Here is a 25,873-nt window from a genome sequence, read left to right as displayed (position 1 = left end):
CTTTTTCAATGATTTTGCTAATAAAATGGAGATTTGAGATTGGCCTGTAATTGCTCATTAGGGTGTTATCAAGGTTGCTCTTCTTCAAGAGGGGTTTAACAACTGCAGTTTTAAGTGAGTTTGAAAAAATCCCAGTGAGAAGTGAAGCATTGACCACTTTTAGAAGATCAATTTCTAAACAGTTCAACAGTTTTAAAGAATGAAGTGGGGAGTGTGTCAAGACTGCAGACTGATGTTTTCATAATTTGCACAATCTTTTCTAAGATTTTAATATTTATTGCCATAAAATCAGACATAATGTCTGATTTCTTAAGTTGTGGTTGAGCTTTTCTGACGTCGACATAACTTGTTGGGTTGTGAGTCTCTCTACTGTTGAAAAGAAAGTCTGCCTTGCAGTGTTTAGTTCCACATTAAAAGCATGAAGACAGTCTTTATAGATATTATAATGGACTACTAGTTTTGTCTTCCTCCACATACGCTCAGCTTTACTGCACTGTTTTCATCTTTTGAATTGCTGTCAAGTTTCTCCAAGGGGCTCTCTTTTTGCCAGTTCTCTTCCTGACATTAACAAGAGCAATGACATCTATGACGTTATTAACTTTAGAGTTAAATGAATCAAAGTGAGAATCAACAGTCTGCAGATATACTTGGTGCTAGCGATATGGCCTTCATAAACTGCTTATTAGTGTTCTCATTTATGCATCTCTTTCTGACAGAGACAGATCTGTCTTTATTAGCTGGAGTGATCAATATATCAAAGAAAATAGAGAAATAATCAGTCATGAGTTCTTTTGTAGCATTAATTTATGTGAATTTTAAAATCCCCATCAATAGTAAATTAGTCAAATTCAGATGTTACTACTGATAACAGCTCTGTAAAATTGTCGGGGTTTTTTGTTACTTCTCTGTCTCTGTATTGTCATTTGTATGCAGTTTCACCTGTTATCAATTCGCTTGTTTCCCCGTCCCCATTGCTCTCACCTGTTCTCCCTGATTATTTTAGCTATTTAGTCTCCCCTTCTCCCTCGTTCTGTGCTTGTTAATTGATTCTGTGTTCTAAGAGCTACGTGTGCAACTGGTTCTCTCTGTTTAAGATATCTACAGATTTACTATCCGTCTCGCCTAGTTCTGTGTTGTTTAGTCTACCACTTATCATCCGTTTACCTGTGCTCTGGCTCACCTCTGCTCTGCCCACAGTCCACGATCGGGTGAGGTCTCATCTTCTCGGGCTCCCTGAGGTCTGTCCCTACTGCTAACCCAAGAGGGTCTTTTGAGTTTGATCAGTCCTACAACGCCCAGAGGAGGGTTGATTTCTGACTGCCTGTGTTATTTTGGAGTGACTGTTTTCTTACTGCCAAGAAGAGCAGAATTGTTGATTTTTATTTCTGTTCAATAAATCCTTTGAACTTCTCCCTTGCACTCGGGTCTCCATATTTCCTGACAAAAATCATCAATAAAAGTTGGAGAATAATTTGGAGGTCTTTAGATAATGATCAGTAAGATGTGTGGAGCACCTTTCAGTGCTATACTTAGATATTCAAATGACACTTGTTTACTCTCATAAACCTCTTTAAACAGGGCAGTGATACCTCCATCTCTCTTATTAGCTCTGCAAACACTCAAAAAAATTTAAGTTAAAAGGAGCTGTTTCGTTCAGAACTGCTGCGCTACAACTGTAATTTAGCCAAGTTTCATTTAAAAGCATAAAATCAAGGCAATTTGTGTTGATAAAATCATTGACTAAAAGTGACTTATTGTTGAGTGATCGGATGTTTAAAAGTGCTAACTTAACAGTTTTAGCTGTTTTCCCTACAGTAGTCTCAGATTTACATTTAATAGACACTAGATTAGAATGATTTGCTATACGGCCTGAAGAAATCTTTGGTTTTCTGTCACGTAATAAGACGCATATCTGTGTAGAGAAAGCAACAGACACAGGGTTCCTGCTTGTTCTGTAAACATCTGATAAAGACACTGTTATTTAAGCAGGCACCTGAGACACATCAATGACAGTTTTTAAGTTCACCAGCTGAAGATGAGGTGTTTTTTGAGACCTGGCACTGTCACAAAGACCTAAAGGCCTCCTAGGTGTAGGGCGAGGTGGGTTCAGAGATGGGTGTGAGGCTTGCTGATTTTTGGTTGCTAACTGGGGGCTAGCAGCAATGGAGCGTGAGAGTTTAGTTCCAGCAAACACTAGTTCCTCCATCTTTTTAAAAAAAAAATCCAAGTGAGGCGAGCAAGGTGACAATGAGAAAGTGTCTGGTGAGAGAGGCTGTGGGTCTGGGGTTTGTGGCTGCTGAGATATGTTTACCTGGCTGTTTTCCTGGAGATCATCCATGAGTGCTGAGACTTGATGCTGTTCTGATGCATCACAGTCTGCCTGTGTTGAGCTCAGTGTGCAGGGCGCAAATGGCAGTTTGTCCGTTATCAGTGATTGTTGTGGCTGCGTGGTGTTATCTTTGTCCTTGTAGGATGCGTCAGCCACAAGTCCACAAAGAAGCTGATTTGAAGTCCTGTGGTCATTCAGACATTTGCTAGGTGTGTGTGTGTGTGTGCGTGGGCCATTCAGTTCAGTGGCAAACACAGCTGATAGATGGAGGGAAAAATTGATTTTGTCTTTTAGCACTTTTGTACCAAGCTTGTTTGGATGAAGGCTGTCTGATGTAAACAGTTGTCTTTGGTTCCAGAAGAGACTGACATTGTCGATGAAATTCAGTCCTTTCATGTCACGTGTTTTTTTGCAGCTATGCATTTAGACCAAGGAGCCTTGAAAACATATTTGTCCCTCTTGCAGGGAGTGGTCCACTGATGAACGGCTGAATCTTCAATCTTTCAACTGTTTCCAATAACTCACAGAAATCTCTCTTGAGCAGTTCTGACTGCTCCTTTTGAATATCATTCTTCCCCACATGGATGATAATCCGTTTTGCAGTCTCATGTTTCCTAAATGTGTTCTCAAGTTCTTTGTGTTTAACAGAAACTTTTGCATGAGGGAAGCAGTATGTCATGGTAGCTTTGCTCTTAAAATTTTTGATTATTAAATCTGAAACAATCAATGTTCCTATCTCGGCTGCGATTGGAGCAGAATACTGCTGTCTACCCTGCTGAAAAATCCAGCTTAAACCAGCCTAGGCTATTATAATGATAATGGTCATGGTTTTTTACAACATAAATAAACATAACAGCAAATGTAATACTCACAAAATATAAAGGATGACTCCCACAGACCACATGTCAACCTCAGGACCATAAGCATTTCCTCTGAGAATTTCAGGAGCTAAGTAGGTATAAAAAGAGGTAAACTATTGCAAAAGACCAGACCAAACAATATTTATTGAAATGTGCACGATTGTGGACTAAAGCTTTTTTTTTTTTCTTTATAATCTTAAAAGATATGTATGAAAACTAGAATATTCATATTTAGTTGCTTAAACCATCTTTAAAAATATTGACTTGTCTTAAATTCACACTCACCACAGTAGCCGGGAGTTCCACATACAGTCTTCATTGTCACTTGCTCATCAATTATTTTGGAAAGGCCAAAGTCAGCTGTAAACATAAAAACACAAAACATAGTTATTACTAAATCAGTTGTCTGCTCAATCTTTTTTCTTATATAAACAATTTAACTCATTAAATGTTAAGTATGGAGGTTGTTACCTATCTTAAGTGGTGCATCTATTGACAAATCAGCATAGAGAAGATTTTCTGGTTTGAGGTCTCTGTGAACAACTCCATTCTCATGCAAGTACTACAACAAAGAAAGAAACAAGGATTCAGCAGTGGTAAAAAAAAAATTAAAAAAAGCAAAAAATAAAAAATAAATAAAAAATAAAAAACGGGTACTAAACAATTATACCTAAGCATAATTAAGATCCAAAAAATGTAGTGCTGGTAGAATAAAAGTTTATGATGTAAATACTAAAAGTATGTTTTAAAATTAACCCTTTTAAATCAAGACTACTCAGGAATAGTGGGTAGTGAGTACTACACTGATAATTATTCCATCCTTTTAAACAGCTGTCTGGAATACTTTATTGGTCAGTTACACATTCCAATGTTATTCTGAGATAACCTTAAAATAACAGAGGCTCATTCAGGAACTTCGAATCAACTTGAGCATCAGTAAATGTACTTATTTCCACATTCATATGTATTTGCTTATCTGTCACACTGTGGTTTTTGACTTTCTGGTGTCATTTCATGTATGAATAGTATGTAGGAAAGGTAATGCTTTATTCACACACCTTAAAGGGCCCTTATGATGAAAATCATCTTTTGAAAGCTGTTTGGACAGAACTGTGTGTAGATATAATGTGTCCACATTTATATCGGAGTGATATAAACACAATAATACTCTTTAAAAAAAAAATTCTGAAGTAAAAAACATGACCCAAATCCATCCTATTTAAGGCTCACTGCAACTTGAAATAGAAGTGCAGTTTCCCTGCCCACTGAATTGATTGACAGCCACATATTAACAAGTTTCCACAGTAACATGTACAACCACATCCACAAGACGGGACATGTGCAAAGCAACCGGGATTAAAAGATCTCATCTTTCTGTGATCAGCAGCAGTATAAGTTTTCAAGTTTAAAACATTTTTAAAACAGTGCATGTTTGTAATAAAGACAGTAAATTGGCTTTGTAATTCGTCACCACAGCCGCATAGTGTCAGTACAATTATAAAAGAAGATGTTTCAATCCCATTCTGTGGACTTAAATTGAGTTTATTTTGTACATTAACATAACAGATATCCACACAGCAATGTATATTAACATGTATTCTGTCACATCTGCCTTGCAAAAACAGTGCAAAGCTAAATGTGTATGTGCCAACTTTATAACGACATTGTGTGTGGCTCATCTTTGCGGAAAGGCTTGAATTAACTCTACAACATATACATCAAATAACTGTTGGGAAAGTTCTTACTGTAGTAAGGGAGAGCTGCTTCATTCTTGTCTGTCACTGTGCTGTTTATGCATGAGATGCAGCAGGAGAAGGCTACACCCATCAGTGAAATAGTGAGCAATCTCTATGACTCTGACACATACATGGGAATGGTGGGGGTGAGAACCAGCTCATTAAAGACAGGCAACAAAAACAGCATAGTAGCATCTCAAATTTCCAATATAAAGAAGGGATAATAAATGATCTGATATGAAGTTTGAGCTGAAACTTTACTAACACATTCTGGAGACACAAAAAAACTAAAAAATCTTTAAGTTAAAAAACTTAAATCTTAAAAAAGTGGTGAAAAAGGTGCCCTTTAAGAGAGTAGTGACCGAAATCTCAATATTAATATTGATACTAAAGTTAATTTCAATATTTAAGTCAAACCAAAGAAGTTATTTTGTGCCCTACATGAGACAAAAATATCAATATTAATATCAATACCAAAATATAGATGTTAATATTTGTAATAAATTCAAAATATTTTGAAAATAATAACAGCAGCTACTTAACACTACCCTAGATAGTCATGCTGTGTGAAAACAACAGTGACCTGAAAATCATGCAGTGTAAACTGCCTTATTCTTTTGTATAATGTAATTAAGCATTTTAAATGTTTAAAAATAATCTTTAATTCAATGGACAGTGAATTTACTTACTGAATTTTATTTACCTACCAAAAACACAAAGCATACAAAATTACTTAATTTTATTTTTCATTTTTTTGTATTAAACATTATGTACAGCTCTGGGGTAAAGAAGTTCTTAGAAGATAATATTCATTCGATTAATTTCCTTTGACTTTGTCCCTGATTTATCAGTGGAATGAACTGCCAACTTCCCTGATATATGTTTTACCCAGCAGATGCCCTTACAACCAAAACCCAGCACTATGCTGGGAAACACCCACACACTCTCTCATTCACACTCCTTCACTATGGCCAATTTAGTTTATTCACTTATAGTCTTTAGACCAGAGCACCCGGAGGAAACCCATCCAAACACAGAGAGAACACGCAAATTCCATGCAGAATTGTCAACTAGTCAGCGCCAGTGGTGTAGTGGTTAGAGCGTCGTCACATGCACTCCGGTGATCGCGGCGACCCGAGTTCGATACCACCTTGCAGTCCTATGCCAATCCTTCCCATCTCTCTGCTCCCTATGCTTTCCTGTCAGTTCTCAACTGTCCTATCAAATAAAAGGTGAAAACCCCTAAAAAAAATTTAAATAAAATAAAAAATTGTCAACTGGCCCAGCTGGGACTCAAACCTACAACCTTTTTGCTGTGTGGCGACAGTGCTAACAACTGACCCACCGTGCCACCCATAGTTGCAGCGTATATCTATAATAAAGTTTTTACAAAAAAAAACTGCAAGTTCTGAAAGAGAGCAAGCCAGGTAAGGAAAAAGTAGGGCAAATGTAACTCGATTAGTAATAATAGTAAATATTATTAAGCATGACTTTCCATAAAAAAGTATTAATTACTTTTAAGTATTAGTTACTTTTTTTGGGACGAAAATTAATGTTGTAGTGCATTACTTTCAAAGGTACATTTTCCCAATACTGGTTATCTTTGACAAATATTTAAATTAGTTTGATGATCTGAAGCATTAAAAGTTTGACAAACATAAAACAAATAAGAAATCAGGAGGGGCAAACACTTTTTCACACCACTGAAAATATATGACAACCTGGAATAAACAGATTTAATCCACACACACAAACGTTGCACACACGTAAAGCAGTGCATGCATGTGGCCTCCATGTTGTTGTTTTTTTTCATTTTTAGATCAAGATGTTATGTAACATCAGCCCACATTCATACTGCTCAGAGAGATTACTTTTTTTCTGAGAAGATTATTTTTTCACGAGCAGCTCTGCACATACCGCTTCTCAACCATTCATTTTGAAGTGACGACATAACTCAGCCAACCCCATTAATGTCAGCCTATCCATGGACATGTGTTCAGCCACGCCAGCACATACACAATAATCCTCTGGTTGAGAATCTACGTTTAAACTATTGCAGTCCCCCAAGATTCATTACACTTTGCAAATTATAAACAGTTTTAATTATTATTTTTTTAAAGTGTAATGTTATTCCAATATTTATTCAACATTTTCTATCTACCATTCTTTTAAGTCTTCTAATCCATCTTTAAAGCAATAAAACAAAATTATAACAAGTTATATAAACAAAATTAAACATACAACAACATTTTTACTTAACATTTAGCACCTTTTTGCAAAACAAGTTGTAAAAAATTTATTTATGGAACAGTCTGCAAAATCAACTTTGTTTAAAAAGCTCATTCACTATGACATTTCTTTGAAAATTGATTATTAACAACCATGTGCTGTTACTTGAAATTCTGAAAAAAAAAATTATACTATACTTAATAATTCATCATTACTTTAATTATAATTAAATTAAAACAAACTTATTCACTTGCTTAATTAATTAAAATTTAAACTGCCAACGTTTTGTTGTAGTAATTTTGATGACAGCAGAAGATTTAATGTGCTACTAAGAGTGCCCCACACTCTCAAAAAAATGTGTGTTAAAGGGCACCTATGAAAATCATCTTTTAAAAAAAGCAGTTTGGACAGAACTGTGTGTAGATATAGTGTGTCATATTAGGGTGATATAAAGACAATAAGTCTCTTTTTTTATTTCCTGACATTAAAATAGGATCTAAATCCCTCCCATTTTCAAGCCTTTTCTGGTTCCTTCATGTCTGTGACTGTGCTGTTTATCTGACGCAGCAGGAGATGGAGTACTAGCTCATTTGCATTAAAGCATGGGCAACAAAAACAGCAACAATGTGCTTAGAGCTAAAAATGTCAATATTCTGAAAGGTTTAATAAATAATCTGATGAGTGTTTTAAGCTAAAACTTTACAGACACATTCTGGAGACACAAAAGACTTGAATCTTGAAAAATGGGTAAAAAAAGATTCCATTTAAATATGTTTATATATTTAAGTTTTGTGCTTTAACTTTTTAACATCTTTTTATTGATTGTGTGTAAAAAAGAGGGAGGAAATGAAAAAAAAAACTGTCCAACACAATGTGTGTTAGCTATCATTTATTCATATTGCTTCTTACTTTACTCTCAAACATTAAGCAAGTTAGCATTACTTTTTCATCGATGGACAACATATTTGAAATATTTTTTGTTTTTTTATAATTTAAGCCAAATCTGGTCCAGTCATGTACCACGTTTGCTGCGCAAAAGCTGATTGTGTGGGCCAGGTAACACCTGAGCCGGTTCCACAGGTGAACTAAACCTGCAGCCAAACTAAACCTTTCCTAAATAAACAGTAACAACAACGACAGTATTCTGAAATATCATGTTAAATGCCAATTGGCAGTGTCAGCGTGCACAGCTGGCGCTAATTACAATTAATTTTGTATAAGCGCTGAATGTGCCAAGCTTGTGCATGTGGCATCCTTTTTCTTTTAAATCCATTCACAAAGCTTCTGAGAGAGTCATATGAGGATTTCTCTGACTGTTACGCAGAAGAAGATAGAAGGAGATAGAAATTGTTTCACAATTAGGGGTCCAGCATTTTTTTCTGGTACACACGAGCAGTGCATGCCATCACTGCGGTGGCATGTCTTTTGCGCAGTTAAGATTGCGGCTCGCTCTTGCAAAAGGGCCACCGACCCAAGTTGTCCCCCACTTCATGGTTGGCGTTCAGGCAGATTTGACAGTTACAGTAAATCCGGAGCTCTGACTCCTCCATGCGCTCCATCAAAGCTTTGAGTAAGAAAAGTGTTCCATCCTCGGATGGTCGCCCTCTCACTTAATGACACTGAGGCTCAGATGTCCATCGCTGCATCAGAGGATGGTCTGTCATTGTCAAGCGAGCACGGCATCGGATCTAGAAGCAGACATGATAACCATGCTTTCCTGGGCTGCTTCGGCCGTGGACCTGGAGATGGCTTATCCCCCAGCCCTGCGGCCGGACTGACTATGTGTGTTATTTGGAGGATGCAAAAAAGGCAAGACCTTCTAAGCCTCCTGGAAGTGCACAGTTGGTTCATGCAGTCTTGGAGGGCACCTTTCTCTGCCCGATCTGCATGCGCCTCCACCCTCACCACCCTTGATGGCGGAGTAGCCAGACTGTACGAGTCGATTCACTAGATTGAGAGTGCCATTGCAGGCCTGCATGCTGCCTCTTCCTGGTGTAGTTGTAGGTTATCTGCCTCCCTCTGAGCCAGAACCCGCACAGCTGCGGGTTTGATTTGCGAAACGGCCTCCCAAGTTCACAGGCATGTATTTCTCTAGGGTCAGTCCTGTAGTAGTAGTAGTAAAACTTTATTGTCCTTGACAGGAGATTTGTTTTGGGCATCGCCATATTGCTGCAGACACTCACTAAAACAAGCAATAAAAAACAGTAGAAAATACAACAATTACAAAATTTATGGTGCCAATTAAGATATACTCTTATTAAGTAAACCCACTGACACAGGTACAAAGGATTTCTTGTAACGGTTTAACCTACACTTTGGGACTCTATATCTTCTACGAGAGGGAAGCAGTTCGTACTGGGGAAACAAAAAATGAGTTGGATCCTTTACAATCCTATCCACCTGATTGAGGACACAGATCTCATATAAAACTTGAGGATTAAAATTTTCATTGTGCCCGACAATTTTCCATGCTTTCTTTAAGAGATGCATCAGTTTAGATTTACACTGAACAGAAAGGTTGCCAAACCACACTGTAATGCCATACCTGACAATGCTTTCAAGAACTGCTTTATAAAACAGCATCATGAGCTTCTTGTTGACTCCAAAAAGACGCAACCTCCGTAATAAATACAATCTCTGGTGTAAACGAGAACAAACCCAATCAATGTGTGTTTTCCATGTGAAAGAACTGTCGATATGAATGCCCAAGTACTTATAGGTATCTGACTGAGTAATAGGATCATCATGTACAACCACTTGACGATGGTCACCTATGCACTTTGGGTCAAATACCATCTCTTCTGTTTTCTTAGTATTTATTTTTAGCTTATTTCTATCACACCAATCAATGAACTGACTAATTTCTGACTGATATATAACCCCAATATCATCCTTCTCATAAAGTAAACTTAAAATGGCTGTGTCATCAGAGTATTTAAAAATAAAATTCTGTGTCCTGGAGAATCCTAGACCTGCATGTTTTAAATCCGCTATCTCCACAAGTTGCTGTTCAGAATGCTTACAAAGAAGCACATCCTTCGGTGCATTTGTCCTTGGGATTGATCTGCAGCAACAGACCTGAAGGACACGTAATTTATGTCTCCATACTTCCACGCCACCATCAGTTTCTGTAGTTTCAAGTTCGAGCCTGGCAGTACAAGTCACTCTCTCTGTTTTCGCCAAGCTCGCGGAGGTTGCCCTAGAGCCCTTTCGCCCCACAGGCATCCGCATACCTAACTATCTCGACTGGCTGATTTTAGAGCTCTTGCGAAATTAATTGATTATGCACAGAGACAGGGTGCTTCAGCACCTCGACGTATTGGGGCTTTAGCTCAACTGAGAAAACAGCAAGCACGCCCCCGTGCAGGGCATTTCTTTTCTTGGGTTGGAACTGGACTCGATCACCATGACGGCGCGCCACTCCCGAGAGCAGGCCTAGCTGATACCTGTCTGAGGGAGTTCGACGGAAAAACTGTGGTCCCACTGATATTATTTTAAAGGCTTTTGGTGCATATGGCATCTGCTGTGTCACTGCTCAGTGGCTCCACTTGAGAGAGCTTCAGCATTAGCTTCACGATTGGGTCCCAAGATGGGCATGGCATGCGAGTGCACACTGGGCCCATGTCACTCCACTGTGTCGCCGCACTCTCAGCCTCTGGACGGACCCTGTATTTCTACAGGCCTGAGTGCCTCTGGAACAAGTGTCCAGGCATGTCATAATTTCGACGGATGCTTCCAGTTGTGCAGGAGGGCCATGTGTTGCAGGCATGCAGCTGTGGGTTAGTGGTAGGAACCTGGTTGCATTGGCATTTTAAACACCTGAAGCTGTTGGCAGTGTTACTCACACTGCACCGTTTTTTTTTTTTTTTTACCGGTGCTAGAGGGCAAACACATGCTGGTCAGGACGTAAAGCACAGTGACATTGGTGTATATCAATTGCACGAGGGGTATCCGCTTTCATCACATGTCTCAGCTTGTTCGCCATGTGCTCCTCCAGAGTAATACCCCAGTCATTCAGAGCCCAGGCGAGTCGTGTCCCCCAGGCGTGAGAACGCATTACACCTGGAGAATGCATCTGTTTGGCTGTTAGCACGCCGTGCCTCTCTAATAGATTCCATAGATTTTTCCATAGCCAAGTTTCCACAGGGCATTGAAGTTCCCCTTCTGAAGGGGAATGCCCCGGTTACTAAAGTAATGCTCGTTTTCCGAGGAGGGTAATGGAAATTCTATATTCCTTCGCCCAAATGATTGCCCCTTAGCTGTTAGCCGTGAAAGGCTTTACAGCTAATAAAGAAAGCTCCAGCTTGGCACATGCATTGCATATATACAATATAATGTATATATATATATATATATATATATATATATATATATATATATATATATATATATATATATATATATATATATATATATATATATAAGAATATATACAAGATACTCTTTCAGATGATTGATTCTGACAAAATCCCCATTGTGGAAGTTTCCACATAGCATTTTGCAAGTCAATGCTAGCAGTTCCCTCTCGGGAACTCTACGCTGCGCCTCTGTTTAAATAAAAAGCAAAATGGAAAAGACACTTAGATTATGTGCTCCTCCATGTCCTCGTTTCCTTACAGAACAGGACACACATGATCTGTGAGTGTAGTGCCTGGTCAGGAACATGCACAGTCAACCCTGGAGGGGGGTGGCTGTTTCCATAGCAATGCAGTTCCTGGCCGAGTACTGCGAAGTCGCCACGCTCTGTTTGATAAAGAGCCGGTGGCAGGCGTTCCTCACGGCACTGGTCCCGCCCGTGCTGAGGCAGAGCGGTGATAAATGTTGTGGGCATCGCAGCTCGATCTTGCAGAGAGGATGGAAACAAGCTCAAGAGCTTCTTCTCCTCCTTCTACTGTCAGATCGAGGTCCAGTCATCACAAGCTGGAAGCCCGTGATCGTCTTCTTCTCCTCATGCTGATGGGTGGCTGCTCTGCCTCTCTACTTCTGAGGGAGTCGAGAGTATAGAGGGCCTTTGGGGCCAAAATGATGTTCCCCTATTATGCCTCAAATATGATGAGCTGGCAGAGGTCCTGGCCAATGTAACAACATAATGTAATATTAACAGGGAAGTGGAGCGGCAGGAAGAGCATCAGAAAACTGGCTTATGTGATGAGCGCATCCTGCCACCACGAGACAGGCCTTTTAGAGGGGGTTCTTCCATTTAACAAAGACATCCAAAAAGAGGTCTCTTATACATGGGAAAACCCATATACCACTTGCTTTATAAGTCAGCTAGGGTTAATATATTTAGCTGTTGCTGGTTTATATGAACATGGGTGCCGCACAATGCCAAAAATGGAGGAGCATTTGGCGCGCCATTTGCTACCTTAGGCATCGTTGGCGAAGACCCCCGCCTTGCCGTCAAAACCAATAAAAGTAACATCAATGTTAGTCGGCAATGCATATGCGGCAGCAGGCCAGTCTGTTGGGTGTCTGCACACGATGTCACTATTGCAGGCATACCAGGCTGGCCTGCTGAAGGAGGCCCTTGACAATGGTGGGGCGGGGGCCGATACAGTCAGGGAAATACTTCGGACCTCGGACCTGTCTCTGAGTGCCATTAAAGAAGAGGCTAAATCCTTAGGCTGCTCTATGGTGGCCATGGTGGTAATGGAGAGACATTTATGGCTTAATCAAGCAGACATCAAGGAGGAAGACAAATGCATCTTCCTTGATGCTCCCAATTCGCCCGCTGGTTTGTTTGCCGACTTAGTTGAAAGAGTCGCCAAATTGTTTGAGCAAGCGAAAAAGAGGTTGGGCTCCTATGGGAACTTCCTTCGTCCGAAAGGGCATCCTTCTGGGGCTGTGCAGCGGGACCAGCCCCACCCGTCAACCAGCTCATCTGCTTGGTATAGAGCTGAGCAAAAAGAGAGTGTGGCTTCCCGTCAGCTCCCAAAAAGAAAATGGTTTGGGAAACACTCTCAGGAGTAACATACGGTGGTCCGAGGACCATCGTTGTGAGACAGCCTCAGAAGAAGTCATAGCATTAGGACTTCTTCGGGCAGCCACCAACATAGAGCAAAGACCACCTCCTCATTGCCCACAGGGGTTCTATCCACCAACCCTCCCTCAGGGCGTGGAGACCCCCGGCGTTATCCACAAATGGTTCATTCCAAAAGTGGTGGCGATAGTGGACTCGCCCCCTCTACGGAGGGTCCAAGAGCAGTTGATTCAGGGGCCTCCTGTGATAAGTTCCCCTCAGTGTCCAAAGTTAGCAACTCAGGGGAACATAGAGGTCGGTCTCGAGAGACTGGTACCCCTGTGGAATTTTATGGCAGAGTAGAAACGTCTGCCGAATGTTTCGCAGTAGGTCCTGCTTACCATAGAGAGGGGCTACAGAATTCAGTTTGCTTCATACCCCTCTAGCTTCAACGGGGTGCTCCATACCCTAGTGAAGCCAGAGCAGGCTCTAGTGATAGAACAAGAAGTACACTCTCTTTTGAGAGCCATGGAACAGATCCCTCCTCTAGACATCTAGACATCGAGTCAGGATTTTACAGCCGTTACTTCAATGTTCCAAAGAAGGATGGAGGGCTGCGTCCAATATTAGATTCAAGACAGCTAAATCGCTCTGTACAAACACGGAAGTTCAAAATGTTGACTATCAGCACCATCGTGTCATATATACAGTAGGAGTACTGGTTTGTCACGATAGATCTGAAGGACGCATACTTCCACATATTTATCCTTCTAAGTCATAGGAAGTTAAAAAAATTTGCCTTTGGGGGCAGGGCTTATCAGTACAGGGTTCTTCCTTTCGGCCTGGCACTCTCATGCTACACGTTTACCAAATAATGCGCTCTGCGCTGGACTATAGACCTGCTTTGATCTGGTCTATTGAACAGTCTTTTTCAGTTCCTCAAAATAGCAATGCGCCAACAATGCACCTCGACACGCCTCCTTTTTTTAGACTAGAACGCCTATGGCCGCACATATGTGCGAAAATGCATTTGCTATTTAAACAGCGTGGTGCAAAACGTCAAAACGACTCTTGCGCCGAGCTGAAACTAGCAAACAACATTTGCTTCACACCTTTCTCTACATTGCGCCGTGTGTATGATAGGGCCCTAAGAGCCCGTGTGTTATCTAAAATCATTTAAACCAGTGGTTCTCAAACTGTGGTACTTCCTCCTAGTGGTACGCGGAGGAATCACTTTTAATCCTTTGATGCGTACAATAACATTGATGTGATCAGCATTGACTGTTTTGTGAAGCGTACGATCACAGTGCTGTGCTTAGAATATTTATTTTAGTGCTTTGTGTCCTAAGCTGCTAACAATCAGTGTCCAAAGTTTAAGAATTGATTCTGAAGTGTGGAAAAATAAATTTATACCATCTAATTTCAAATTAACAATAATCTACGTATAACTAAAAAGTTATATTCTCTGGTTTTTAATTATATTATTTCATTGACTTGCCAGCTAGGAGGGTCATTTAACCTTTGCCTTGCTGACTACAGGCTAAGCCAAAGTGATGCAATTATCAGTTTCACAGCATGGGGTGTCTATTGTTTTCTCTTTTCGATCAAATGGTCAGGCGGTTTCTTTCTCCAGAACATGATGAGATCAAAGCCTGAAAGAGCAGTTTACCCTGCCGACCACAACTCTTAATTTGCATGCTTTGTTTAGCCATATCCCCTCCTCCTAAGAACACAATATAGCCATGAAATCTTTGTCTTAAATCAGACTATTTGCAGACTTGTGTGAGACTTGTGAGAGACTCGTGAAAGAACTTGCAGACTGCGGACCTCTTGTAGGCTCTTGCAGACACATGGACATCTTAAAGACGCTGTATGACTGCAGATTAACCAACACGTCTCAATAAAGGAATTCTGCTTGTTCCGAGTCTCCTGGACTGGGTTCTCTCTTCTTTTCATCATTTATTTTTTTACAACAACTTGGTGCCGTGACCCGGATAGAGACAGAAATCATCAAATTCTCAACAATTTGCCACAAAAGACTGAAATCCACCTGGAATTCAACTTGAACCTTCAAGATCAAGGAAACTTCTTCAGACAGAATCTTCAACTCAACGGCAATTTGAAATCACTCAGCGGACGTCACAAATTCTCAACTATTTGCTGACTGCAACACTGAACATTGAAACTACCTGAATACAAAGATCAGATCACTCCAGACTGAATCTTTTCAGCTCAACCTCGATTTGGTGAGTTTCACTCTATCAAAAGAACCATACAGACCAGTCTATACACATGGTTATTCTCTGCTCCATCAGAGAAAAGTTAACAAACAGCTGCAGGGTTTGTTTAACAAAAAGCTATCCTCTATTTCAATAGAGAAGTAACAGTTTATCCTCTGTTTAGACAGAGAAGTAAAGCCTTACGTGCTATTTTTCTTTTAAAAAGTTATCCTCTCTTCAGAGAAGTAAAGCCTTACGTGATATTTTCTTTTAAAAAAGTTATTCTCTCTTCAGAGAAGTTAAGCCTTATGCGCTATTTTCTTTTCTTTTATTTTGTTTAACCTCTGTTCAACCAGAGAAGTTTAAGTTTAGCTATACAAGCTAATTGATGTTATCTCTTGTTCAGGCAGGAAGTTTTAGCAACATGTGCTAATATTGTTACCCTCTGTTTCGCCAGAGAAGAAATTACTACACTTTCATCTGAAAAGTTTTAGTATTTTTACTTTGTGATAATAAGCTCACAAAATGTTCAGACAGAATACAAGACTGATCACTACAACTGAAAAAGGTGGTTTAACAACTCCTTCATTGTCAGATCAGGATTTCAAATCGCTGCTACAAAAGCACATGGACTCAATTACAGAGTCAGTCAGACTAAATTTGACAAAGAAATTTAGCATTGACCCAGATAATGTTTGGACATTAGATGAATGCAAGAAAGTGCTTGATGCATGCATTCGCAAAAACAATGTAAAAGGCATTATCTGCTGCTACAGAGAATTCAGTTTATCTCGAGCTAAACAACAAGCTCAAGCTAAATCAGAATTAGAGAAACAGATCCAAGAGCTTCATGCTAAGATAACCTCAATAACAAAACAACTGAACCTCAAGAAATCAAAAACTGACATTGAGGAGGCTAGTCAGCCTGATAATAAGCATCCTGACTTACAAATTGTCTCTGAAACAGACATTTCCATCCAGTCAGATAGCGATTTACCTATAGGCTCAGTGGAGGTTTGTGGTGCCAGAAGATCTAAGAGAACTGAGAGTTCACACAACAACACTTCTGTTGTTCAAATTCAAACAGTTTCCAGAACACTAGGACCTAGAGAAATAGACAGACTGTCTCAAAGCTTACCATCAGCACGCACAAATTTTTCAGAGTTTAGCAGAGCACTAATAGGCAAAATGCGTCTTTATGACATGTCATTAACAGAAGTCACCAAGCTAATGTCTCAAATTCTCACTGAATCTGAATTCAACAGTTTTGAGCATACTGTGACCCCTAAATTACAACATGCCAGTAAGGATGATTTGAGAGAGGGTGTTTTGAAAGCTCTAAAGAACATTGTTGGCCCAAAGATCGACTGGTCAAAAGTGACTTGTTGTGTGCAAAGGAAAGATGAATCTGTGAATGAATTCACTGAGAGATTTTGTCAATCCGCCATAACTTACAGTGGATTAGCTGATAATTCGGACAGTGTGCTAAATGATAAGGGACCCCTAGTCCGCATCTGGTCAGATGGCCTTGCAACTGAATACAGACAAGCTTTGCCATTTCTTAATATCACCTGGTCTTCCACCACTCTCAGAAATAATATGAACAGTTTAGCTTTGTGGGAAAGAGACTCTCATATCAAAGACAGAGTCAGATTTGAAGCAGCCGCCACTAAGGTCAACACAGAAAAGACATCAAATCACAAATGTCTTAGGAAAAATATCTGTTGTCATTACTGTGGTAAAAAAGGACATTGGATGAGGGAGTGTAGAAAGAATAAAAAGAACTTTAAAGAGATGAACAGGGTAAATCAACTTCTGAACAGTTTGCTAAATGCCCTCAACACACCCCTCCCCTCATCACTAAATCCATTGAGCTGTCCACAAAGATGCTAACCATTTTTTGGCTGTAAGTGCTTAATGTTCCAGTTCATTTACAATTAAGATGAAAGACTCTTTGTAAAAAGACACAAAGGAAACTTCTTCCTTTTTATTGGGGAACTCTGCTTAAGTCCACTTACAGCCTTGAATGTGTTTTAACACATATTTCAATAACTACCCATTCAATGTTATGATGTCTGATAGGACTGATATTTGTTGAATGATAGTTTGTGTGTCACTTTTTAAAGTTTGCCCACCACACTCAGGGACAGAACAGGACACACAAATCAGTGAGGAGCCCAGGGCAGAACTGAAAACAACAGGCTTCAGGGGCCGCACCCTGTGGTGAAGACTCCCTTTTTCCCCATTTATCCTCACCTCACTGTTTTATAGGTGTCATAACTTTAAGATTAGGAGACAGAAAATACACAACACTATATGATCACCAACTTAACACAACCACTATACAATCACCTGAATAACTAAACACATGAACTGTATGATCATACAAGTCTATGCATGAATACTGCTGGTCTGCTGTTTCCTTGTTTTCTTGTGTGCAGGTAAACACATAAACACTGCATCTTCTCAAGAAACACTCTGAACCAGAGCATCACTACGGAGATCCATGAATGACAGGAAGTCATCAGATCAACTCTGTGCTGGAGAAGAACCACAAGAAACACACCTCACAAAAGACTGAACACTATTCACAAGCCATGAACTTTCAGAAGATCTGCAGTTTAACTACATGATTTTTGTGTCATCATGTAGGATTTATGACATTACAACTGATTGTCATAAACGTGTGAACAGTTTAGAAATCTACACTTACATCTATGTAGATATTGAAATGACACAGAATAAGTTAAATGTGCCTGTAACTTTTCAAGTTACATGACTAGAAGATGGGGCTTCTGTTATCAAACAGAAGCCATTGAATGGTTTTAGGAAAGCTTACAAATTTATATTTTTTGTGAGAGTTTTTTAAATAACTCTCAAAGGGGGAACTGTGGAAATATAAATTTATACCATCTAATTTCAAATTAACAATAATCTACGTATAACTAAAAAGTTATATTCTCTGGTTTTTAATTATATTATTTCATTGACATGCCAGCTAGGAGGGTCATTTAACCCTTGCCTTGCTGACTACAGGCTAAGCCAAAGTGATGCAATTATCAGTTTCACAGCATGGGGTGTCTATTGTTTTCTCTTTTCGATCAAATGGTCAGGCGGTTTCTGTCTCCAGAACATGATGAGATCAAAGCCTGAAAGAGCAGTTTACCCTGCCGACCACAACTCTTAATTTGCATGCTTTGTTTAGCCATATCCCCTCCTCCTAAGAACACAATATAGCCATGAAATCTTTGTCTTAAATCAGACTATTTGCAGACTTGTGTGAGACTTGTGAGAGACTTGTGAAAGAACTTGCAGACTGCGGACCTCTAGTAGGCTCTTGCAGACACATGGACATCTTAAAGACGCTGTATGACTGCAGATTAACCAACACGTCTCAATAAAGGAATTCTGCTTGTTTCGAGTCTCCTGGACTGGGTTCTTCTCTTCCTTTTCACTCATTTATTATTTTTTTTACAACAGAAGCATGATTTGCCTGACATGAAAAGTGGCCAATCACAGTCGACCTTGTTTAGTTTCGCGTAAAACATAAGGGCGGGACAAAGGTTTTCTGTGTTGCAGAGACAGAAAAAAACAACTTAAAAACAAATGTTTTGTTGGAATAATGCATCTCGGATGTTTTCACTATAGAGATGTCTAGCAGAGTAATTAAACCGCGGACATATTTCCTGCCTATTTGATGATCTACATACACGTTTCGCTCTCCGACAGCCAGTTGACTCGCCTCTGACCTGTCACTCCTCTAAATACATTCTGAATGGCGGCGCAGGAATGGAGGTATTGCGCAATTACTCATATCTGCAAATGTGGCGAGTGCTTTATTTTAACACGAGAGCGCATTCATGTACGCTAATTGCTAAAACAGATATGCGAGCTCTTAAATGGGCTTTTTTCAAATGAACTGCAAGTCCTCTCATGATCGCGTGTGTGCTCAGATTGAATACAATTGCAATCTGTTCACTATTAAAGTAGACATTATTTATCTTTGCTCCCTGACTAAATTTAGTCAAAAGTATTCAAAGTCATCAAGTATTTAGAATTAGATTCATTGATGCATGATCGATGACAATGCTAATGGTCTTCTTATTTGGCTGTATTGTAAGGTGAAACTTACTTTTAGCAAAGGTGGAACTTTTTTTATTTCTTTACGACAAAATAATTATGCTGGAAATCTTTCTGGATGAGGTATTTGTGTGATTTATACATTTAGCTGTATTCTGATCTGTCTTAAAGCATTACAGGTCAAAGCAATCCGTTGTTACTTATTGTTTATCAAAATTAACAATAAGGCTCTTAAAGCACTGCTTTAATAAATGTATTGTTGTCATATTTCAAATACCCTAAGTAAAAATAAGTCATTTGTTTTATTTTTTACTGACAGTGTACTTGTATTTTTTGTAAAGTTTGCATTTTAGTTAGATCAAGTAAGATCAAGTGTAAAATAAAATCTACATGTGATGTACAGCTATTTAAGAAACAAATTTGCAATATGCTATGGCCTTAAAGATTTTGTGGTAGTTTTACCAGTGCTATTGAAAAAGATTAATTGTCATGAAAGGAAAAATTGACCGTACTTCCTTTGTTAGTGCAAATTCCTATACATTTATTTAAGCAATTAAACCATTCAATCAGGTTTACACTTAAAAAAAGTGATTTCATCATGAAAATCTGTTTTTTTTCCCCCCTCAAAAATAACCAACTAGTACTTTTTAAAAGAGTACTTTGTACTTTTACCTAATATTAGTATTATTTACAAAAAATTATGTTATTTTAGCAGTGTAATAGTATTTTTACTTGAGTACAAAAAAGATTTTACAAGCACACAGAAACGCCAAATAAGCTGAGGCTCGAACCAGCGACCTTCTTACTGTGAGGCGACAGCACTACCGATAGCACTACCACTGCTTCGCTCGAGCCTGATTATATTGTGCTAATTAGAAGAAAAAAAAAACAGCTCCACAAAAGATACTTCTGCTTGTTTGCAAATGAGACCCATACAACAAGAAATAAATACAGCGGGAAAATAGAGAAAAACACAAAGCAGCGATTCTATGAAGCAGGCCCAAAAACAAATAAACTGCTGGCTTGAAGAAAATGTTAACAGCAGACAAAAAGGGAAATATATATCAAGTTAGAGACACCACATCTAACATAAGAACTGCTCAATTTCTTGTCCACTTGCACTCTCAAGTTGGATATATCATTGTTTTTAGTATGTTTCAAATGATTTCTGTATTCCAACAAAGTTTGTAGTTTTTAAGTACTTTAAATCTCCCCACTGTAGATAAAGAACACAATGATGAACACACATCAGAGATCTCAGTGAAGGAGATAAGGCAATTAGCTTAAATCTGGCAGATTTCCTTCAAATGGTACAAGTCTTTAAGAGAACCACTACTTCCACTGCTTGCAATTCTTTTTAATCATATTATGGTTGGATGGAGGCCTTAAACTCTGTAATACTAAAGGAGGTTAAGGACATGCTTGATGGCAAATCCTATAGGACAATACGTTTTCTGAATTCAGATTATAAATCTTTTACACCCATTTTGCAGAAATTACAGAAATGTTGAAGCCACTCCTGATTGACCCAGATCAAACTGTGTTTATCAGAAAAATGCAAACCCATGACAATATTCGGAAATCCTTGCACATTATTCACTATATTAATAAAAGGAAGAATTATGCAGTCCTTCTCAGCTTGGACACCAAGAAAGCTTTTGACTGAATAGATTTACAAAAGGGATGTAGAAAGGGCTTTCCCATTAGTCCTTGTCTTTTCAACCTCTTTATTGTACCTTGGGCTCAAAAGATAAGACAGGATGGGGATTTACATGGGATAGTTAAAGGAGTAGTAGAGCACAAAATCTATTTGTATGCAGATAATGTTTTGGTGACACACACACACACAAAAAAAAAACCAAGGAGTGCCTTTGTTGATGGATACCATGAAGATATATGGGATTTATTCTGTATATGCATCAATCAATCTTCAGCTACTAATCTCTTGTGCCATGTAGTTAATAACGCAGCAGCAGATTAGGTGACCTGTCAGCGATGCCTCTTCGGCTTTAGTATGGCATCGAATATGTACTATATAGGGCAATGTTGATGTGTTTGGTCTTGGCGGCATAGATCTGCTAAGCTGCTGCTGCTTTGATTATTTTGGCAGAGCAAGTACTGAGACCTGCGACAGCCAGTATATTCACAGACATGATGTCTGAGAATAAAAAACACTGTTACTGCAAACATAATATATATGTAACACCCCCCAAAAAAACAAGCAGAAGAACACGAACACAAACAAACCAAACATAACTGATTATGTATAAACAAACATGGTATAAGCAATATGCTTTTACTCAACACAAGTAAAAAAGAATAGACATTGAAAAAACACCCCCCAAAAGAAGCAGAGCAAATCTATCACCAATACGTGTTTATTCATTTATTTTTCTTTGCGACCATATGCTAAGGGATGCTTTCTATCTATATGTACCCAGGCTACCTCTTAACGCTACTGAACTATATAGAACTATATTGTCTGACTTAACATTTGTGAACTAGATAATGTGAGCCTGGGCTACTTTTCCCACTGGCTTAGCATAAAACACATAATATGTGTTCTTGTAGCAAAATATCATGTAGCAAGATAATAGAAATAGATAACCCAGCAACCACCTGAGGAGTATACTTAGGTTATGGATAAATCATTTAAGTATAGAGTACAGGGTTTGTACACATTCCCCACAAATATTTGTGACTTTCAAGTGAAATTCACGACATAATGTTTCATGTTAATTCTTTGTATACAATGAGAAAATGCTCATTCAATTCAACTTATTTTATGTTTAATATTTTTGCAACTGTTGCATTTGCTACATGTGAAACATGTACTGCTTCTTTAGGCCCTGTCTCTACTCTCTGCTCTATATTTCCCTAACTAATTTTTAAGCTCAGTTTCTCTGCACGATTCACAGTTTGCATGATTCAGGCTTCTGGTTTTCAGGTCACACTCACAAATTTCTTTATACTGGAGCACTGGTCTCTCTCTTCAGAGAAAGAAAACAATAAAACAACAATTAAACAACTTTGTGGTGCTTAGCAAACTGGGTGACCTTTAAATGAATAAATAAAACCCTAGATTCCAATTTACTAAACTCAGAACATACATCTATAGATACTGAAGCACACCTTGATTTTTCATGGCTCACTGCAATTTTTAATTATAATTATTTTTTTCTGTTTTAATGGCATAAACAGAGAATCCCTCCTAAACTGTTCACTTAATTTAGACAATGCAGTGTTTAAATAAAAATATAAATATATAAAACAGCAACTCTTGCTATAGCGAACTACCGGCATGCTTAAAATTTCCGTTAAAATTGTCATCAGGATAAGCAGGTTTTTATAAAACTGGTAATTCTTGATTCGAAAGTTGATTTCAGTACCATTTTAAGTGGGTTATGAAATGTTTTTGTATTGCACAACTTTGATTTTTAAAATACAGCGTCAGTGTTCCCAACTTGTCAGATGTTTTGTGCTCAGCGGCTCTTCAAGTGTGCACATATATCAAATGCAATTCATCACTGCATTATATAGAGCAAACCATATTACTTGCTTGAAACTTACCAGATATGTAAGCCATGTAGTTTACAAAAACAAACAATGAAACACATGTTGATTATATTTGAGAGTAGTTTATGTTTCAATTAGTTAGTTTGTATTGTGTGGTATTTACCATGATTTGTGTTTTTCTGTCATTTTAAAATGCCACTTTACTGTTTACCCTGTGCCACTCTTTCAATTAATGTGTAAGAGGGACAGTGTGTATGTGTGCCAAAATTTTTAGTGAATTACATTTGTTTGGGTTGGTTATATATTTGAAAAAGAAATGAGAAAAGTCTCACTTCAGCAATGACGATGCTCTATTTGAATAGGACAATCGTCCATTTTTTATCATTCATAAATCGTTCATATGCCTTATGTATACAAGCAAAGCATAATGGATTTTTTTGTTTTGTTTTATGAAAGCAGTCTATATGGGGTCATGTAATGTAATGTAAAACTGAAAAAACTAATTCATTTAAGCACCTAACAATATTCCTGAACCAGGGCAGATGTAATCCGCTGTTCAAAAAACCTTGTCCTGGGCATGGAAACCGCAATAGCAATGGCCTTTCCTTATGAGAACAGTTCTCGCTACCCCCGCAACAATAACATCGCAACATCTTGCTGAACTGCGATAGAAGTCACTAGAATGTCAATACTGTGTGGCACTTGAAAAAGTATTTTAGTTTATTTTAGTTTAAACCAAAGTAATTATCAGAAACCAATCATCTGAAAAAGTATAAAATTGGGCCAATGAAATGACAAATGAATTGGCGGCATCAACATGCACAGCTGGCATCAATGACAATCAGTCAAGTATATAAGACGCAGCCAGTGCAATCTTCGACATCCTTTTGAGCTGAGGAGACTTTCATGCTCAACAGCTAAGGGACAATCATTGTGGCAAAGGTACAGAGCATTTCCTTTCCCCCCCTCGGGGAACGTTCGAGGTTACAGAAGTAACCCTTCGTTCCCCGAGGAGGGGAACGGAAGTGCCATGAATGGGAGGATTCGGATCAGAAGCCGCTTATCTGGAGAGTATTGAACGGGCCAATGAATGAAATTAATTGGCAGCGTAAGCTTGCGCAGGTGTGCGACATCTGCAATTATCTCAGCATATAAGCACACCTGAAGCCAGCAGACGCCATCCTTTTAAGCTGAAGAGACTTTCAAACAGCTAAGGGACAGTCATTATGGCGACGGAATATGGCACTTCCGTTCCCCTCCTCGGGGAACGAAGGGTTACTTCTGTAACCTCGAACGTTCCCCTTCGGTTGGGGAACTTCAGTGCCATGAATGGGAGAATATGGAAAGCGCCATAATGACTGCACCTTACCAACACCCCCGATGAGGAGATAGTCAAGCAAGCGTGACGCACCCACATCATGGGGGGCGCGGTCCTCCAACGTGTCCCTGGCCCTAATTTATCCTACTTCAACAGAAGTTTTACGGATTTAGATATATTTTTTGGGAAGTCGTGAGCATCTAGATAATTCTAGGAAATACGACAGTACGTTGGGTAGCGTGCAATCCCGATAGGGAGGACGCTGCGGAGGCCATCCGTTACCCAAGGGGGGGATAGATGGCAGAATTTACCTATGGACTAGCCCTAAAAGGGGGAGTACGCATAGCAAAAGAGTGGTTAGCGGAGAGGGAAGACACGGGTCCACTCAGGGGGGGGACTTAACCGTGGCGGAATAAGCATATGGGATCGCCTAGTGGGGATCACGCATAGCAGGCACCTATACCCAAAACGCGGGCTGACCAGCGGGCAGACCTACAACGTAGTGGGCCAGCAAGTGACTCCTCCGCTGAGTCAGTGCTGGGGGCCACGGAGGAATCTGCAGGGCTCACCTGACGGGGAACTTTACTGACAGATAAAAAAGGCGCACGTACCTCCGTGTTAGGGAGAATGGCGCCGCAAGCGTGTTTCAACACCCTACCGAGTTGTCTCCTCAATCACCAAAGGGTTACCTAATACCCTTGAGGAAACCGGCTCCACTCGCAGATTGTAAAACCTTGCAAATGTGTTGGGTGTCGCCCAGCCCGCAGCTCTACAGATGTCTGTTAGAGAGGCGCCGCGTGCACGCGCCCAAGAGGATGCAACGCTCCGAGTGGAGTGTGCACGAACTCCCGGGGGACACGGCTGACCTCGACTCGAATAAGCGAGTGAAATGGCATCCACAATCCAGTGGGATAATCTTTGTTTTGATACGGCACTTCCCTGCTGCCGACCGCCATAACAGACAAAGAGCTGCTCAGATGATCTAAAATTCTGAGTACGGTCCACATAAATGCGCAGAGCGCGAACTGGACAAATTAAAGAAAGGGCTGGGTCTGCCTCCTCCGGGGGCAGCGCTTGCAGGTTCACTACCTGATCTCTAAAGGGGGTGGTAGGAACCTTGGGCACATAACCGGGGCGGGGTCTCAGGATGACGTGAGAGTAATCCGGCCCGAATTCCAGGCACGAGTCACTGACCGAAAATGCCTCCAGGTCCCCGACCCTCTTGATGGAGGCCAACGCAACCAGCAGAGCTGTCTTCAGGGACAGAAATCTTAGAGATACTGATTCGAGTGGCTCAAAGGGATCGGATCGCAGACTCGTGAGAACGAGGGCGAGATCCCAAGAGGGCATGAGAGGGGGGCGAGATGGATTAATTCGCCTAGCATCCCTAAGGAACTGGATGACCAGGTTATGCTTTCCCACGGTGCCGCCAGCTACCGCGATATGATAAGCGGAGATGGCGGCCACGTAAACCTTGAGAGTGGAGGGCGACAGCCTGCTGTCCAACTTCTCTTGAAGGAAAGAGAGCACAACACTAATCTGGCAATTTCGGGGGTCTTCTCTGCGAGAGACGCACCATTCAGTGAATAGACTCCACTTCAGGGCGTAGGCGCGCCTCGTGGAGGGG

The 25,873-nt window shown here is 39.8% G+C and overlaps 1 protein-coding gene and 1 long non-coding RNA gene across 2 annotated transcripts in view; one reads left to right on the top strand and one right to left on the bottom strand.

Moving 5' to 3' along the window:
- si:ch73-60h1.1 overlaps positions 1–25,873 on the bottom strand; it is a 78,233-nt gene that overhangs the window by 18,078 nt on the left and 34,282 nt on the right. The window contains exons 6-8 of the mRNA XM_021479767.2: positions 3,661–3,751; positions 3,475–3,549; positions 3,202–3,277 (exon numbers count right to left, since the gene is read on the bottom strand). Of these exons, the coding sequence (XP_021335442.1) occupies positions 3,202–3,277; positions 3,475–3,549; positions 3,661–3,751 (242 nt within the window). The remainder of the gene's footprint in view (positions 1–3,201; positions 3,278–3,474; positions 3,550–3,660; positions 3,752–25,873) is intronic.
- LOC141376574 (uncharacterized) lies at positions 14,877–18,756 on the top strand. The gene is made up of 2 exons (XR_012387097.1): positions 14,877–15,577; positions 15,627–18,756. It is a non-coding gene; the product is annotated as an uncharacterized lncRNA (long non-coding RNA).

Source organism: Danio rerio, chromosome 11, assembly GCF_049306965.1.
Source record: "Danio rerio strain Tuebingen ecotype United States chromosome 11, GRCz12tu, whole genome shotgun sequence".
NCBI classification, from domain to species: domain Eukaryota; kingdom Metazoa; phylum Chordata; class Actinopteri; order Cypriniformes; family Danionidae; genus Danio; species Danio rerio.
Note: the sequence above shows the minus strand (reverse complement) of the source record. Positions and strands in the feature narration are given on the sequence as shown.